Below are 19,404 nucleotides of genomic sequence, written 5' to 3'. Positions count from 1 at the left end.
GCTCTGAAGACCATAGGAGCTCAGTAACCTCTTTTAGTGGAATAAATGGCTTCGACAATCTTGACAGTGTTAACCAACAATATTGCGAAGAGGAGCCCCACCACATAAATGCATATCACTCAGAACGAAAAAAAAAGAAAGAAGATGGCAGCTGCTATAGTTTCATTGGGGAAGCACAATATGTAGCATGCATGGGTCTTCATTCCTTCCATAAGACAATCCACTACGAATTTTTTTTTCCTATATGGTCCACTTGTAGTATACTATTCTTAAAGGGACACTAAAGGTTACCAGAAACTCAAGTTAAAGTGGTAGAGCAATGTTCTAGAACGTCTAAGGCGTCAATATAATCGCGAACAGAGCTTTAGTAACCGAGAAATTGAGGTAAATGCATGACACGATTTGAGACCCCCCAGCGACATTCCGGTACTAGCCCGATGACGAAAGGTCTCCTCATAATTTGTGTTACTAATACTCAACTACTCGTATTAAAAATATCATTTCATTCGATTATAAGCCGGAAAAAATGCTACTTGTCTACGTCTATTCGATTCTAGGAAAAAATAACATTTTGACGTTACCCTTCAGTAATATGGGTGTTCGAAAGGTTTCGTTTTCGCTCGACTCTGCGCCGCGCACGCTTTGGAGTTTCAGTAGTTTCGTTATCGCGTCGTGCTGTGAGGGTTCTGCTCGCGAAACTTTCATTTGGAACAAGCAGCGAGAATGCCACGTCCATGTGATGTCGTGGGAAGCCCTCGTTGCTTTCCCGCTCCGGAGAGCCGGTGTCGAGGCCGCCGTCGTAGTACGCAACGACGCCGGCAGTGCGAGCCCTCAGAAGCAGGTCGCGCTCGTCGGTGCTCAAATCGCTGAAGTTGAGCCCACCATCGCGAGCCAATCTGTCGGTGTCAGGGTCCATTGCGACGAGCGTCGAAGTTAGCGTCATAGAATGAAGTACCAGCTTATGGGCGTCTTGCGCTGGAGTGTGAGGTATAGTAGCGGCGCCTGGTGGCGGTGCGGGAAACGACATCTGGGTCGTGCCAGCTTGGGTCGTATTGAGCCCTGGCTGTGGCGAAGCACGTTTCTAGGCAGAGTTTTGCGTCGATTCGCACATTTTTATGCCCTGTTGCGAGTGCGAAAAGGCTCGTCGCTTCTCATAGACCACGCCGACCACGCTGCGAGCTCGCTGCAGCCTATAGTTTAACGAAAACGGACTCTCCGTGTGCCGTGGGACGTAACGTGGGACGTAATTCGTTTCTCCTTCCGCTAGCCACCATACTCCCGCTTTCGCTCTGCTGTCGGCTCTGTCTTGGCTCTGTTTCTGGCCGCGCGTTCGCGTTTTGCGCAGAAAAGCCGTAGCGCCGTCTGCGGACGCCGTTCTACTCACCGATGGCGCAACGTCACTATGAGACCATGATGTCAGTTCTCCTCGATCGGAGGGCGGGCGATTTGAACTGCGCTAGAGGTACGCGGACGCTTCAGAACGCATTTTCTCTTAAAATAAGTCTCTCCTTGGCACGAAACAAGCGTTTCGAGGTTTCTGGGATGGTATTTCAACAGTCCACGTTGACTTAATAGTAACCTTTAGTGTCCCTTTAAAGGGACACTAAAGGCAAAAAAAAAAAAAACCCCGCTGTGGTAGCTCAGTGGCTATGGTGTTAGGATGCTGAGCACGAGGTCGCGGGATCGAATACCGGCCATGGCAGCCGCATTTCGATGGGGGCGAAATGCGAAAACACCCGTGTACTTAGATTTAGGCGCACGTTAAAGAACCCCAGGCGGCCGAAATTTCCGGAGTCCTCCACTACGGCGTACCTCATAATCGGAAAGTGGTTTTGGCACGTAAAACCCCATAATTAATTTTTTTTTAAGGCAAATACTGAGTGATGACTCAGAAGGGTTCGGGTGCAAGCTAGTTGGTACGGATCATTCATATTTAAAAGAGCGCCAAAAAAAAAAAAAAAAACACGGACAAGGGAGGACACAGGACGAGCGCTGAAATACTAAGTCATTGTGGACTGTTTAAAAACCATTCCAGAAACCTCACAACAGTTGTTTCGTGCCAAGAAAAGACTTACTTTACGAGAAAATTACATCTGAAGGGTCCAAAGACCTTTTTCGAAATTCAAATCTCCCACCACCCAACCGGGGAGTGGTCACGTTGCATATGTCACCACCACCCTTTGCTGCCATCGGTGATTAAAATTGCCCTCGACAGACAGCAGTACCGAGCCATGACAGAGCGGTGGATTCGCTGCTGCAGCTGCTTTTTAGTCAAGTGGCGTAGACCGCTCGAGCATCTCGCGACATTACATGGAAGTTGAATTCTCTGCTACTTGCAGTTTGTGCGAGTTTCGTGAGCCAGCAAAACCAGCGCAGTACTATGTGATAACAAAACTATTCAAACGCGAAAGCGTGGGCAATGCAGAGTCAAGCGAAAACGAAACCTTTTGACTGCCTGCGTTGTCGTCAAGGGTAATTTCAATGAGTTTTTTTTTTTAAATATGAAATAGAACTGGACAAGTAGCATTTTACTTCATGTTATAATACAATACAAGGATGTTTTTTGCAACAAGTGGCTGAGTACTAGTGACAGAATTTAACTGAGAAGTGCTTTTGTCATCAGGCAAGTACTTGAGTGTCCCGGGGGAGTCTCTAATCATGTCCAGCATTTACTTTAATTTCTCGATTATTAAGGCTCTGTTTGCAATAATATTGACGCCTTAGAGATTCCCAAGCACTAATCTATCACTTTAGCTTGACTGAATATTTGCCTTTAGTGTCCCTTTAATAGCATAAGCTACATTACAGTTCTGGAAATTTTTGTGCTCAACATTGAACAATTATTGATTCATGCAATGAAAGCCTTGGACCTTGAATTTAGCCAAATGATTGCAGGTTATGCAAGTCATTCATTTCCAGTTCGATTGTCAGGCAAAATGCACTGAACAGCCTCTAAGCTGTTCCATTAATTTCATTCATCAGCACAACAACTAATATTTGTTTGTACTATGACAGCAGTTCTAAGCTAGGATGTGTGTTCATGCTGCCCATCCCATGCAATCACAAGCCTTGCCAACTGTGCGTCCATTCCGAAGCCCCATGACGACTTAAGTGCACCAGCCCAACTATTTGGTTGTGTAAAATACAGACAGGCTAAAAAACATCAGCAAGGAGCCATCTCCTTTCAAATTGGTTAGTGTTATAGGTAGCTGTTAAAACTTTAGCAGGAACAGGCAGACGAAGAGCAGGCAGATGGCTCGATCATGCACAATAGTTCTGCTGATAGTATGCAGTAAAAAGCCACTGAAGAGAAGATGTAGACTCAACAATATTTGTGAAAGACTGAATGAAATTGCACAGAACTGCATGCACTGGAAGATTGCAAACTATTCTGGGATAATCAAAATTATTTGCACAACATTGCATAGCACAGGGGGGCAACTTTATTCATAATTTAAGTCCTTTTCTTTTCTTAAACTGCAAAAAGAACTAACCTGCAATACAAAAGTGCACCTACTGAATAATGAATGGAAGCCAATTCACTTTACAAATCAAGCATCAAAAAGCTGCCTCCCTCCCATTTCCCCAAACCCACCCACCCACCCACCCACCCACCCACCCACCCACACACACACACACACACACACACACACACACACACACACACACACACACACACACACACACACACACACACACACACACACACACACACACACACACCTTAGCCTTTACGTATCTGTTATATGCATAACTTATTAAAATAATTTGAGCACACTGCCGGAAAAGCTTTGGAAATTAAAAGGTAAATGATTTCACTGCTTACTGCCAAACAGCTTAAATTCAAAAATCAGAACAAACCCAGTTGTCGTTTTAAACTTTCTCATCACATACATTTGCACCATGTTGTTAATTTACATGGTAAGTAAAAATTGAGTTTTCCAATATGTGTTCAGGTAAGCTGGCTAATATGTAACAACTCCAAACGAAACCCGTGTCCACATAAGCTGCCAAGAAAAAAAAATTACATGCCAAGGTTTTTGCAGCAGTAAGCTATCAGGTTCCTCTGCTCAGCAGCATTATATATTTAGCTTCAATGGGTATGGCAGCAAATTGGTAACATGAATTTACATATTCTGCAAAGACAAAATGACATACCTGTTGCTCATCATAAGTGCAGCTACCATAAACGCATTCAAATGCAGCTAAGTATTCCCTTTAACAGGTACCTTTTCATGTTTCCAAATCTAGAGTGAACAAGTGCACCTTTTAATCTAAGCATGTGCATTCAGCTAAAGTCAACAGATGCACCAGCAAGAATGCTTCTCTAATGGCTGAACTTTTAAAATGGTGGTACTCAGCAAACTGCAACAGTAGTAGGATACATGCTACGATAGTGACTCAGCACAAAAGGCACGGCAGCTCACACAAAAAGCAAATGCAGCATTTCACTGATATAAAAATGTGAAAACTTGCTACATGGCATGCATAAGCATCTGCTACACTTCAAGTTACAACCTTGTCTCTCACAACTGTCTTTGAAAATTCCATGAAAATTCTGTAGCAGGCCGACATTATGCATGCTACTTGAGGGGAGAAAAAGAAAACTAAATGCATGCAAAATTACACAATATGGGCAGTAATCATCACACAATGGCTTCCTTCTCGGTGGCACAAACTGGGCAATATGCCCAGCGCTGCCAAAACTCACATTAAGGTCTTGTCCGAGATGACATCAAGGTCATCTCTACAGCGGGGGACAAACAGGGTGCAGCACACATGCTCCCATATGTCCTGCGGGTAAGGTTGCGCTTCCTCCCAACCGAGACTGCCATCCAAGTCAAACCTTTCAACAACTCCACTTGCTCGATCAAATGTAGTGTCACTGTGGAAACCACCAACTGTGTAGAGCCATGAGCCAAGCACTGCAACACCAGCATGGTATCGTGGAGTTGGCACTGTTGTCACAGGAGTCCATGCATTAGCAGCTATGTCATATGCTTCAACTGACTCGGCGAGGACGCGCGTGCCAGTTGCAGCATCTTCATACCATCCACCACAGACCACAAGGCGGTCCCCGTAAACCACCATGGAGTGATCAGCTCGGGGTATAGACATAGGAACCATCGTCTCCCAGCTATCGGTGCGTGTATCATAGCGAAGAAGGGAGTTGAGCACTGAATCTGCATTGAGGCCACCAGAAACGAACAAGTATGGGCCCCAGGCTGCTCCAGCATGCTGAGTTCGGGCGCCTGGAAGTGGGGCCACAGGCATCCACACATCAGTGTGCGGGTCATAACGCTCACAATGAGCCTCTCCATCTTCAGCAGTGTCGACATCACCAAGCACCTCACCAGCACCCCCCACCGCATAGAGATCATCTCGTGCCACGCAAAGTGCAAATCGACAACGCTCCCAGCGCATGGGTGCCATGGTCGACCACTCGCCGGTGAGTGCATTGTAACGGAAGCCAAACGGGTGTACATTTTCCTGGTGCAGACTCTGGTTGAAGCAGCCGCCTACCACATAAAGCTCATTCCCAAGAACAGCTGTGCCAAAATTGCACTGCTCTACATGAGGAATAGAAGTGAGATATTTCCAACGGCCTGCACTAGGCAAGTAGTATGTGATTTCATTAGTCACTCCCGACAAGCCAAACCCTCCTACCTTGAGCAATACAAGCTCCATGCCTCGAGTATTCACGAGGCTAGGGGGTGGTTGGCCGCCAATGCCAGACAGGTGGGGAGGAATCCTACGAGAGAAAAGGCACTGCAGGACTGGAGAATCCCATAATTCAGCAAGTCTGGACGCCGGAATTTCCGAAAAACAAACGTAAGAAACCAACTTGCGCGCCTGTGAGAGCCGATCCCCTACATCACAGGCAACCCAGTTGAGGACAAACGAAAGTACATCGCCCTCCGGACAATTCACAGGGAAATCGCAGGCAAGCAGATGCTCCATTTGTGTTGTTGAGAGCCGCTGAAATTCTGGTGTTTTTGCAAATTGGTGCAAGTTTGCACAAATAAAACGATACACTCGCTTCCGAAGTCTTCGCAATGAGTATGTTTCTGCAAGTGTAGCAACATCAATGCAGTTTTCAAGGTCAAGCTGATCTTGCAGATATGAAGAGCAGGCTTCAACGACAGGAGTCAGTCCAATATGATTTGCTGTAGCCAGCACGTCTTGAATGTTCGCTAAACTTAGCACCAGCCTTGATGTATATGCATACTCCAGTAGGCATCGCAGACCCTGGGCACTGACTCCATTAAGACAGATCTCAGGCTGACGGCTCTCGAGCATAGCATCTGTGAACATAGCACGAAAATAGTCACTGCAGGCAGCAAGAACAGCACGGTGTGCCTTGAACTCTCGTCCACCAGCGATTAGAGTTACATCAAGAAGCTGTCCACGGGCTCGCAGAAGGTTGAGGCCATTAAGAAGTGCATTGGCATGTGGTGGAGATTCAAAGTGAACCATTCGGAACCCTGGTACAGTTCCATCACTGTGCCTTGAGACTTCCTTCATCCTCTGCTCTTAGACTGAATATGTCGTTCAGCTTACAACTGTGTTCAGCCGGAATCGTTGCTTCTTTGGTAGAATCATCACTGCAAGGAGATCACTGGCACTGCTACCTGGGCATGAAAGAAAGACATCGCTTTAGTGGACATTGCTAAGAAAATCACTAGACTACAAAAGCTATAGCGTACACACACTATAGCATGTGCGTGCAGAAAGCAGCCCTTATTACAATGACAGAGCCAGCATTAATGATGACACCAAGCCAAAAGCAAACTTTCAAACAGTCATTTCCTACTTGAGTAACTCAAATAAAATATGGTCAAAACACCAACATGATACATACACCTTAGCACTGTCTCATTAACTTATGCTCACACGTGAAAAGAAAAAATAATTTCCATTGTTCAGCACTGTCTGTGGTCTTTGTCCTGTCTGAAACGCTATTCAATTCCCTTCGAATGCACCAACCAGCCCAGTTTCATCACACTGCTGCACTACCATAGTCGGTTACAGATGACCACCACCATGCATGCTTTTGCTCGTTTCTGACACTGTCATCCACTCATTTGTCAGACCAATAATGGATGCTGAAACACCCCTTCTGTAGTTGAGGCACATGCACTGCATGCCGGTGCCTGCACCTATGATTTCACCAGTCTTTCTCAAGTTTCAACAGTGTTGCGCTCTCCTCTCCTTGTTTGTCATTTAGGATAATGCTGGAACTTTAGTGAAAAATAATGCAGCCGCTTATTTTTCGCATATTTTACTGTTAAAGAAGGGCAGCACAAAAGACAAAACACAGAGAGGAGTAGAAATCTCTTGTACGGTTGTCGTTCTCCCCTTCATGTTCCAGCTATCACACTGCCTTTTTTTTATTATGCAAGCGTAACAACATGCCAAGTGATCCACCCTTCTACAAGCAAGTATTTCTAGACTTGCATAACGTTCATAGAAACAATGAGTAACTTGACAGCCTCAAGCAGATAATGCACTTTTAACATTTCCCCACCTGGCTTGATGCATTTGCTTCAGCTAGAGATGAATGGTATAGACAACACTGCGGCATTAAGGTATAGCAGTTTAATTAGCGTGAGATGCCACCTACAAGGTATTTTCTCATTTAGTTGGCACATTTCAAGATCAATATTACGACATTTCAAGTAACTACAACCTTATTAATCAAATTTGGGACAACTTCGGACAACATGCACATCTGTGAATGTGGTCAAAGTGCTCATAATGGAGTTCAATATGTCACCCATATTTTAATTTTTAAATTTACATTTTATTCTCTTTACATTTACATTTTATCCACGCAAAATAGTACGATTTGAAGACTTATCTTGCACCTTGCCTTTTCTCTGTAATGAGGAAATGAATGAAGCAATATTGCTATTTACTTGCAAGAAATGTGTCACCAGGTGACCGTCTTGGAAAATATTTTGTCCACTCTCATCCCTACCCAACAACCAGTCTTACAAGCTGCTCTAGCATTTGAACTACTTTGAAAATGCCAGCCTAGATTTTAGGTCAGTGAATGATTGCTGCACTTTAATGGAGATGAGAGCAAAAACCTGAGTGATGGTGGCTGTGCCCTTGATGCTAGTATGCCACTATTTTTTGTCAATGCAGGTGGACACATCCTTGTGTGTATGCAGCTACCCAAGTGTACTGCCGATGGAGAGATTGTATTTCAAAATAATGGAAACAAGTATGCTTTAATCCCTTAAATAAGAAATAACTTTAATTGGACGCAGAAAGTTGCAAGAGGATAAAACATATTGGCTCACAGCGGTGAAACATTCCAACCAAAGAAGTTGTTATCCCATGTGATGTCAGATAAAAGTCACTGCCAATTGTGCTGTTCTTTTATGAAACTTTACTTCTATGATAACACTGGGAGATTTAGCAATATTTTATTTTCATGTGTGCAACTACAAGTAGGTCTGGCTGAAAAGTGGTGTTGCATTTACCAAGTGTCATCAAATTGCCTACTGCACACAGCCACAAGCCCATTATTGTGTACTTAGAATTTCAGCTCTCATGTTTCATATTTGCTTCACCTTTTCCCCTTCCAGTGCCCTTGAGGAGTGTCATGTACCATTTATATTCTCTTGTGCCATCAATTTTCTTTACAGCTGGGACACAACTGAATGTAAAAAAAAAAATTATGTCTTCACATTGAATTATAAGTTTGCAGAATCATGTCACAATTTGGAGGCATTCTTTAACCCTATCAACTGCATACAGGCAAACCCAGCTATATCAAATCTGAAGGAGATCACAAAAAGTTCAATATATAGGTAATTCGAGAAAAAAAGATTTTAATCAGAAATTTTCAAGGGGATTTTACAGCTGTTGGATGTACACAATAATTCGTTATATGTGGGTTCCATATATCCAGGTTCAACAGTTGTTTTTAAAATTTACTTTTCTGCTGCCAAAGCTCCAATGATTCCGAGTTCAATTTATGCCACAAGTTATTGCTATCACTTTCAATCATTAGTGTGTTGAGATCTGGACACTTTAATCAAGCTAGCTCGTAGATACAAATATTCTGTAAAAATGTTTCACATTTCTAGAAGAAACCAGTGTGGGCATGTACAATTTTAATGATAAGCACACTGACGAGGTCATTGCAGGCTGTTGCTCAAGCCCAATGGAGTTAAATGTAAGCTCACTGAACCTGCGGAAGCAGAATCACAGACGCTTACTCACACATTCGGCTACATATGCACGTTATAGAAACCTGTGCTTGAATGTGGACATTGTTGTGCTTGTTGTTTCTTGAGCTGTTAGGACAACCGTGAACCAAAAGCTACAAATGCATCCCAATACCCAAGTGCATACTCAGCAATCGATTGACATATTCAGGTTTGCTCACAACTACACCACCAAGCTTACTAGGTATTGCACGCTTGCACAGAACATCTAGCTAAAATATTTGACACCACCTTTCTGGCGGCCCCAGAACCACTTGTGATAAAACAAGAATTCTGTATAGAAACACCGAACAGAGCGTGTTGTCATCTGCTGTGGAGGAACCACAAATATGATGACCAGCACAGATTTCGGTCAAGGCAGCGCAGTGCCGTGGCAGAGTTTCAGTGCATACGCCCTATACAACTACAATTACATTTGCTTATTGAGGTATTAATTCTGGTTTCTTAACACGAATAACAGCATTTATTTGTTGAACTTTATTGAACCTAGCAAGCACTGTATGACACTATATGGAATACAGAGGTACATTTAGCACCTGATCTGGTACTGCATCTCTGTGTTCTTGGTTTCCTGTCTATGTTGTTTCGGGCTTATCCTGTCTAGTGTTCATCTAATGTAGCACATAGCCAGAAAATTTGTCATACTTTTCAATCTAAGACACCTGTTGTACCCAAGCTCACGCTCTGCAATACCTAACATTTCTAAATCCTGTAGAAGAAAAATAAATGAGCTCTTTATTGAATGTATGGGCACAGCTGCCTGAACTGGCGTGCGCAGGTTAGTTGCTGCACGTACTGATCCAGGCGGCCATGGTCTGGGCAAGTGACACACTTGAAATTGTTCAATGTTCGCTAACAACCAGATAATCCTGTGATGTGCTGGTGGCAAGTTCACAGTGTAAACAATAAGTGTGTGGAAATATGCATGTGGTACTGCATGTACAGCCTTTGTCAAAAGTGTACAGGCCTAAACTACACACGTCTTTCAGGTGTGTGGTGCGGTTCTCATGGTGCTCCTGACAGTTCAGAACTCTGGATAGCGAGTACGAGTTCTTTTCATTCTACAGGGCGTTGTAACAAGAGACGGCCTGTAGTCACTCTTGCTGTCGCATGAAACATAGCCCATATACTTCAACAAAGCCTGTATCTGTAAATATATTTAGTGAAGCAAAAGCTGCGCTGATTCCCCGTATTTCGAAATGCCTTTTAACGTGAAGCCCATGCTTGACTTGATCTAAATGACGCCTGGCCATGAATGTGCCCAAGATGCACAGTGCATTTCCTTCGGTGCATTCACATGCAGGCGTCATTTAAATCAAGTCAAGCGTGGTCTTCAATGCAAGATGCAAGCGTACTTTTTCAGGAAAGAAAGAAATGAAAGACTTGCCACAGAGACAGCTGACACAAAATTGACCGTTGGTGTATCAAAACAAGCGATTCAAAAATTAAATTATGGGGTTTTACGTGCCAAAATCACTTTCTGATTATGAGGCACGCCGTAGTGGAGGACTCCGAAAATTTCGACCACCTGGGGTTCTTTAACGTGCACCTAAATCTAAATACACGGATGTTTTCGCATTTCGACCCCATCGAAATGCGGCCGCCGTGGCCAGAACAAGCGATTCAGGTCACATGGTCAGAGCCAGTGCAGTTGAACAGGGCACTACTTTGGACTAGTTGGCCAGTCATACTGGGAAACTGTAGCTGCAGGGCGACACACACACACGCACATGCAGACAGACGGACAGTGTGTCCTCGCACCATGCATGACTTTGTCCTTGTAGCACTACTCAAGTTCACATGAATTGAGTGCAAAAGCGTGCATATACCGTAGAATGCGTAAGATTTGTGCCTGCAGCAAATGTTAGCTATCAAAAAGTCAACAGAAAAGTGGCGATGCCAAAACACTGCTGATCTGAAGTGGACCCTAGAAAGTACACTTCAGGACCCAAGAGGATGATGTTTCATACCGCAGTATATACAACGTGAAAGCATAAACAATTGTCGGCTTAATTACAAGCCAGTCAATGCCGTAATTCTGTCAGACTCCTTCGTCGGAAACATCTAAATTTAAGAACGCCCCGCCAAGTACAAGCTCCAAAAACCTGAAGAGTGATGAATAACTGAATGTGCAAGTGAGCGGCAAAAGCTTAAAGATGAAGGGCACCGCAACAACGATTGGTGATCTAACACTTGCGCTAAGAACACCTATTTTTAAACGAGAGGCTGGCTGTCCGTCTTAAACACGTCCTAATTATGTTTTAACAAAGGAATAAGAAATATGGTTTAACTTGTTCGGTGGAAGTTGTCTTGCGGACAAGGTGCTTAGTGGTGGTGTAGAAGTCACGGGGTGTTTTTTTCGACGCGACGATAGATTGGATTGGAGGGCACATGTAACCGGCAAACGGAGGCCTCAGGAGAGCACCTAAGATTATATTAACGCTGTGTCTAAAGCTACGTCGGACGTACCTGCTTTTTTTTTCTTCTTGCATCTTCATGTAATTTAGCTGCTGTCGAACAAGTTTTATTACGCGAAACGTTTACGCTTTGAAACTTAGACGTGGATACAATACGTTTGTAGAAGACTGTAAGCGTATTGATAACTTACCTACAGCACGCCCTGTGTGGGCGATTCCATGCCCAGAACTGCATGGCAATGGGATGATGAACTAACCAGAGCACGGAGGGTCGAAATCTCGGTCAGCTGTATTGTCGCTTGCACGTTAGGACTAACGTGGGAAAAAAGCCTCTGATCGGCAAACGGACAGATTACATGTGCTGGCAAATGCCCATGCCAGAGGCATTCAAGTCAAGGATCATAAGTGGTTGATTGCTGATTCCGATTAAAATGTTAGCGAGCGGACGAGCGCCTTAGCTAACGCATTAGCTAGCGACCTCAGAAGTGAAAGGATTAAAAAAATAAACCCTTGGCTTTGACTGGTGCTTTTGTTGGCTCATAAGCGAGGCTGGCTAAAATCCAGGCCAGGAAGAGCAGGAAGATGTGGAACACTGGTATGGCACTGGTGGGGCATGTGGAGTAAGTGGTGCAAAAACCCGACGTATATGACGTGTTTTTGGCTCGTAAAATCGCCTTCGCCGCATTCAACTAGCAAAAACATACCTTTTAAGATATGCACTTAAACTCCAGAGCGCGTCACTCTAAAAGGCGTGAATTTGGATAGCACCTAAATCCGACCTCTATGACGTGTTTCTGGCTACCGCAATCTCATGCGGCGCATTGAGCCTGGAAAAGCATAGCCTTAAAGATCCGCATTTTAAATCTAGAGGACGCCACCCTATGAGCAGTAGATTTGGACACCATCTCTTCCATGATGATGTAACATCAGGTAAAATATAATGGAAAATGAACGTTTAGTAGTCAGAGGTACAGTGAAGTCAAAGTGTTAAGTCAAGAGTACGATGCTTCCTTGGGCGTTCTCATCTAAGGAGCTGTCTCACCACTCAGCGGGCGCATTTTCCAAACAATTATCCTTAATTTCTTCTAAGAGAGTTGTAACGCCGAAAAAGACTCTGTTACCTTATTGCGCCTGTGCCGTCTCGCTTGCTATGTGTTGTCTTTTTTGGCGCTACAACCCTCTTCTGGAAACATGCACCAACTAGCCCCCCAACAAGTACTACTTAACTTCTTCCTTTTGACCGTGATTGGCAGCTTTAATGATGATGCCCTTGGTGACGTAATAACATAAGTAAACACAATTTGCTTGTGCGCAAAGACCTAAGTTCCGGCTTTTACGCTCGCGCACGGCATGGTATGGTGACACGTAGCTGTAGGCAGCATAGTAGGCAGTACAGTGTTAATGTAGTATATTTATGTCTGAGAACTATTGCCCGATACGATAACGAAAGTGGTTGACCACGAGCTGTAAATGTACAAACATTGAAAAATTGTCTTAGTCATGACTGATCACGACACACCATGGCAGAACCAAAACCAAAACTTAATAAAGATGGCGCTACCAACTCGTTGGATTACGTATATATGTGTTTATTTTTGCTGAACGTCTTTTCTCCGGAACAAGCAGGCGTGAAGCAAGCCTAGGTTACGGTTAGGCTGAAGTGAAATTGTGTCCAGTAGTTGCGGTACAAGGAAGGTGTTCAACCGTTGCCGCTATATTCAGTTGATAAAGCAGCCAAGGAGTCTCCGTGATATTCGTGAGTGCGCGCCTCTCCTACTGCTTCATATTCCGTGCGGAGTGCATATGTGCTATGCAGGTCGTTCAGCATAGCGGTCCGCAGAACAATCCGTAAAAGGCTACGCGGCTAGTTGATTTTGCGGTCTCGATCCGTAACATAACGTTTACTAGGGGCAAACATGCATATTTTGCCAGGTGTTTCAGCACTTAGCCGACCTGCCTTTGTCGGTAAACATAATAGAAGTGCCAATGTTTTCCGCACAACTAACGGAGTTTTTTTACGGGTGGGAGCGGCGCTGATCCCAGGCTGGGGAAGGCTCAGCGGCGCTCGGTGAAGACACGCCTACAAACAGGAAATGTTCTCGCGCGCGCAGAACGTCCTAATGGCTGATTTGCTCACCTCCCAGATATTGTACTGTTATCTGTCATTGTTTGCGACGTAGAGAGTGCTTGTTCTGGCACAAAATCTTATGAAGTCAAAATTTCCACACGCTACTGAGCGGTCTCTAAAAGCTGCTGATTCCGACTCCGTTTTGTCGACCGCCTTTCTTTAGTAAGACATCTGTCGCCATCTACACTAGCTCAGCGCTGCTGTTTCGCGCATTTCTACGTAGTGTTAGCTTCGTTCTGTGTTTTCCTAGCTACGAAAATTAATGTGGGCCGCGCATGTTGCAGTTTAGCTGTACTGAAGAAAATAAAAAGGGTGGGGAGAGAGAACGGAAGCTAATGAAAACAAACTTTTTTTTTTCCTAATTTCAGTGCTCAAATTTCTGTGGTGTTATCGTACCGTAGCATTCCGACTAATGTGTGATACGTTCGTCTGGTGGCCGAACGTATCACACGAAGAAAGCATCGCAAGAAGAAAGTGTCTTGCGTTTTATTGAGTGATAGCATATTTCGGATCGTTACTTCCCTGGTTCGGCCGGTATAAAGAGTGATCTTGGGACCCGGCGCTCAAGAAAGCGAGTTAATTCAGCTGGTTGGACTGGCCTCAATAATTACCTTACCGCAAATGAACAAAAATAAATAGTAAACATCGTTGAGCACCACATGGAGCAATTTAAAAACCACCCAATACAAGGTTACTTAGGCTGACGAAGACTTCGATGGAGTTTTCCCTGGATCAACGCAGTGCTTTCAATATTTCGTTTATTTTGTTATCGTTTTCACGACGACGTACGATAGGTTTTTGACACGGCGCTTGAACGAGCACCTTCGCGAGTCGAAATTACCCATGACGATTTAAAGAGGAAATAAGAAACGCGAAGTTGTTTCTAGGGGCCCACAAGGCCGAGACGATTCTATGATAATGCCGTTCCTTTTCGTGCTTCGTCAGTGGTCAAAGTGGCGCTCCGGCCACGTTATCACCGCGATCGGCCGAATGTGAACTGTGGATAAGAATCGACCGAAAGTACTACTTGCATATTATACCGGCCCTGTGAAAGCTAGAGCATGCATGTATACAGTAGTGACAACGCCAGACCACAAGGAATGCTGAGTGCTGGGAGATGACACGGATTTTAGTACTAAAATAAAAGAAAGCGATCTTACGCGCGGCGGCGACAAGCGACGCGATGGAGATGGCTGTCGCGTTTGCTGGTCGCCGCACGAGCGACGACTTTGATGAGCGACGTCTCCTTGGTGTTGCCGGTATGAGGGCAGCAAATGCGGGCTGAAACTGACCTGACGTAATGCTCGAATGATTTTTGCTGTGCAGAGCAGCATAAAGTATTTCTGAAGGTCTTGCAGTAGGCTTACACGCATAAAAAAAATCTGTCGTTTGCTCGTTTCGTGCGACAACACGTAATATCACTGATGTATGTACATCCTTTTCTGGCCTTCGCGCTATTCACGAGTCGCTCATAGCACTTCCGGGCGACGAATTCAAGATTTCAAAGACCAAGCGCCGACAACGAGTGATCTGCTGGTCGCGCGACGGCTCGCTTCGCCGCTAGTCGCTGTCGCGCCCAAAATCGCTCTCATGGGCTTTGTGCTTCTTAGCCCGCCATACAAACCAGGGAAGTACTGATGTAAGTTACGCTAATAATTTAGAAAATCATACTTTGAAATGCGATCTCTCTGCGAGGCTCTAGAGCTAAAGGCTCATAATGAACACGTAAGAATTTGTTTAATTCTGTGTAGTCATCGGGCAAGTTAACGGCTGTGAGACATGCTTTTGCAACAAGGCTGGTATGGCGGAATGTGTGAATCGAATGCTTTATGATGTCAGCGATCTGAAGCGGTTCAGTAACGTGCTGTCTAAATGTTTTGAAAGCCCGATTAAGAATATTTGGAAAAGATTCTTAGCTTTATAAAAGCTAGACAGCATTGTATAGAGTTGCCTGTATTTCAAGTGGACATGGTGGTTGGCAGCTGTAAGACTGCTGTAAATTTTCGTGGTAACTCCGGTGCACTAGAACCTTTAGAATTTTCTCTTGTCAAGTATAGCTAAATGGGCTGAATATGAAAGACGTAGCGCTTTTGAATGGGCACGTGGAATGGAGAGGCAACGCTGGGATGTCGGGAACTTTGGGCACGGACTTCAAAGTTCTTAGCTGTTAGGCCGATCGCTATTTCCCTCTTTCTTTATTGAAGCTGGGATTCAATGAACGTTTTGTTCCACGCTTTTATGGCGGCCGAGTCATTTCCTCGGTCACTTTTGAGTTCGCAAGCGTGCGTTGAATGTCGACATGATGCTTCCTAGCAGTCACGCGAAGTGCGATGAAAACGAAAACGGTAAATGCCCCATGATTTTGGAGCTTCGGGAGCCATTCATTAGCTTATCATTCCCTGTCTTGTTCCTTGGCGTGTTTGGCCATTATTTGTAGCTTGCGCGCGCGTGTTCGCTTTATTTTATTTTATTTTATTTTTTTGAGAGCCGACGACATGTTTACGCCGAGCGGCGAAAGGAATGGGCAGAGCCTTGCTGCTAACAGAAAGCATGGGATCGATGTCGGCCGCGTCACCGGTGTTTGCGCCTTTGCCAACGCCGGATCATCGTGCGGCGTCACACCTGTTGGAAGCGCCTGTTGAGAAGACAGCGGCAGAGTCTGGCCGGCATCGTTGTAGTGGCGGTGGCACTGCGCCGGTGCAAGTGCTAGCAAGGAGTCCGGCTGCTCGTGAAAAGCAAAATATTCATGACCGATTCCACTCTGTAAAGGTGGATAACCAGCGCAGCTGTTTAGCACACGACACAGAGTTGTCACAGGATTCTGAACAAAGGTACGAACATATTTATTGCCCTGAACTGTGGTCATCGTGGCGGTATAGGCACGCACATGCATGCGCGTATCACCTCTGTTATTAAATGTATCCGTTGCGTAAGAGAGTGAATGGCTCATACCCCTTAAGCAAAGGCTCAAACCTCCGTGAGCGCGGTTAAAAGGTGAATGTGGTTTTCGTGAATGTCTGCATTCCTGCGAAACTTGTAAAGTTGCAGCTGAAATATTCGACTGAAGACATCTAGAAAACTTGGTCTGACCTTCGCCAAACCCCAAGCAACAGCCATCTTTGCGAGTAACGGTTGTCGGTTGCCGTGTTTCACTTCTCCCTCCGTGCGTTGAAGCTTGCGTAGGGCTTGAAGTTTGCCGCGGTGAGTGTGGTACAGGTTCTGCTTTTATTTGAACCTGTACACACGAGGCGAGATTAATTTGTCAGTGATTGCAGATGGAAAACTGGCTGGGTGGGGCAGCGCCTATGCGCTCATAACGTTGGCCTTCAGTTGCAGTTAAAGCGCTAGCTGCAAAGGTTCGCCGCGTCAGAACGTTGTCGGAATGATTATTCTCCTTCGCTGCTCTCTCGTTTGTTTGACCCGTCTGTAATTTCTGCGTTGGCGATCTCTATGCGGCGACACTTCACGCAGCAGCAGCGGACTACGCGCATCGTTGGGTGCGCACTTGAGCAGCAGCAGCTTCGCGCAACTGTGAGCTACGCCGCACCGCAGTTGCACCGCTCCTCGTCGGCCCGCCCGTGTCCGCGGCGACCGCGACGCTGGCCTCCGCCGCGTTGTTGCGCGGACATCGGGCCGGCCGCCGCTCTGCATGGCTTACTGTAGGGAGGCTAGCCAGCCACCCTAGCTTAACCGTGACGACCTTGGGACAGTATTGTCTTCAGGAGGCTTATGAGGCGCAGTGGGTCGAAACACGCTGGAAAACGACAGGAAATGACCTATAGCCTGTCGTCTTTCGTTCATTTTGTCCTCTGTCGTGTTCTGTAGACTTTTGAGATTAATCTCGACCAACTAGCCGCGAGGCAGAAGTCTTCTTTCACTGTCAGACTGATTTGAGCGACTTCAATGGCATTTGCGAACTCGCCAGCCTTGAAAGCTTTAGCCTGCTTTTTACGCGTGTGCGTTAGTGGACAGGAAAGCGAGCACGGAGGCTCACGTGACCTGGGTGGAAAACAGTTTGCTGCGAGGCATGTGGAACGCGTCAGCGTCGCGCGAAATCTCATTGTCCCTATTCAGCGTCGGGCATAATTACAGGTGACACACGACGCATGCCGCCTGTCTCTCCTTCCAAAAAAAATTGCTGGTTATCTCGTAATCGAGCGATATAAGCAGGAAATGGCGACCGGCAAATCAGATCGGTTGAAGATTATCTACTAGCCACAATCTTAAAGGTGGGTGTATTGCATGTTTGCAACGGCACACCGCACCATACTGTGCATTGGTCTATATGGACGCTGCCCAGCCAGAAGAAAACTGGCTGAACGGAGCGAAAGACGCCAAAGAGAAAGAGCGCAATGCCCAGCTATAAGAAAAGCGCCTGAAGAAGGCGCCACGCAGCATGGCGCCACCTCTCGAGGTGACTAAAAACCCGTGCCGTGGAACTCTTGGACAGCTGGCGTTCAACAAAGCACAGACAACCCTGTCTTATCGCCAAAAAATGACAATGAAGTGTATGGTGCCCTGTATCTGCCTTTTGAACGTCGCTATTGGATATGTCACATAAAACTTCAGCGTACTGGAATTTACAGTTTGAGTGATTTATTTATTTATTTATTTATTTATTTATTTATTTATTTATTTATTGTAAGCAAATTGTAAGCAAACATTAGGAAGAACTCCGAACCAATATTTTTTGTAACCTGTTTGGGCAGTAACTGGCGTATGTAATGCGGTCCTGTATATAGGGTTGAGGGCCAGAGACCGCATTTTCTTAAGTTTTGAGACTGGTTGCCCGGATGATCTCGTTTTGTTCTCGCAACTTGCCCAGATGTCCTCGTTTGAGTTCCCGAATAACGGCGCTGGCTTTTTGCTCAATATCACTTGAAGGTCGCAGACAACGGAACCTAAACGCATTTCATGCTTAATAGAGCTTTAGAATAGGGGCCCCAATAGTTTGGGGCCCCAAAGAGCTTTGCGGTTGTTAGCTTGGGGCACGCAGGAGTGAAGAGCTTTAGAATAGAGCTTTGCGTTTGCGGATAGCATCTTGCGCTGACAGCGCCACTATGGCTATCAGAAATGATTAAATAAAATATACCATTTTCTGATAGGAAGAGTAATTTTGACTTGCGTGTATTCGCGTTTAATTACAATTTAGAGGTTATTCTGCAAGCAGCAAACAATTAGTTGCGCTTTTTTTGTGAGCAAACCAACTTTACGTGCCTTCACCAGCCAAGCTTAGCCGTGTTGGGCCTACGAGCCATAAAATCCACAATCGAATTCGGAATCAGCGGCGTCTGATCAATCAATCTTCATAACACACGCTAGTTGAGAGAAAGCGATGACCGCAGTTACTTCTCCTAGCTTGCGAACTTCACGCGTTACCACGAATCAAACCCAGTTTGGTGCTAGGTTAGAGCCGTCGCTTCGATGGGTGCCGCCATGTTTGCTGACGCAAAGCTTTTGGGGCCGCTATTTGGGCTCCCGCTAAATTGGTGAAACAGCGTTCCCAACGCAAAACACTTTGCGTCTCGCGCATGCGCAGTGGCTTCGACGCTATTTCTTTGGGGCCCTAAAACGTTTGGGGCCCTTATTCTAAAACTCTCTTATAAGAAAGCTGAGA

General features: G+C 45.4%; 2 protein-coding genes across 6 annotated transcripts in view; one reads left to right on the top strand and one right to left on the bottom strand.

The window, feature by feature from the left end:
• Window positions 1-19,404, top strand: part of LOC142587413 (plasmolipin-like) — a 162,158-nt gene that overhangs the window by 85,819 nt on the left and 56,935 nt on the right. Inside the window, exon 1 of one of the 4 annotated variants that reach the window (XM_075698425.1) lies at window positions 13,273-13,415. The exons of 2 other annotated variants lie outside the window; for them this stretch is intronic. The gene's annotated coding sequence lies outside the window, so the exon portion shown is untranslated. Of the gene's footprint in view, window positions 1-13,272; window positions 13,416-16,443; window positions 16,619-19,404 lie in introns of those variants that run through there. One more of the 4 variants, XM_075698432.1, reaches the window with a different exon arrangement.
• Window positions 4,424-12,174, bottom strand: LOC142587402 (kelch-like protein 36). Of its 2 annotated transcripts, none has more exons than XM_075698394.1 (2): window positions 11,851-12,174; window positions 4,424-6,632 (listed from the first exon to the last, which is right to left on the bottom strand). In XM_075698394.1, the coding sequence occupies exon 2, from the start codon at window positions 6,523-6,525 to the stop codon at window positions 4,708-4,710; it is 1,818 nt and encodes a 605-aa protein (XP_075554509.1). In that variant the 5' UTR covers window positions 6,526-6,632; window positions 11,851-12,174; the 3' UTR covers window positions 4,424-4,707. The 2 variants fall into 2 exon arrangements, with proteins under 2 accessions (XP_075554509.1, XP_075554518.1); XM_075698403.1 differs by having other exon boundaries at window positions 11,855-12,174.

Source organism: Dermacentor variabilis, chromosome 1 (genome assembly GCF_050947875.1).
Source record: "Dermacentor variabilis isolate Ectoservices chromosome 1, ASM5094787v1, whole genome shotgun sequence".
NCBI classification, from domain to species: domain Eukaryota; kingdom Metazoa; phylum Arthropoda; class Arachnida; order Ixodida; family Ixodidae; genus Dermacentor; species Dermacentor variabilis.
The sequence above is the reverse complement of the archived record's forward strand: the minus strand, read 5'-3'. Positions and strand labels throughout refer to the sequence as shown.

Coding starts and splice junctions, on each gene's coding strand:
- LOC142587402 (XM_075698394.1), bottom strand. CDS start 6,525: ATGAAGGAAGTCTCAAGGCACAGTGATGGAACTGTACCAGGGTTCCGA.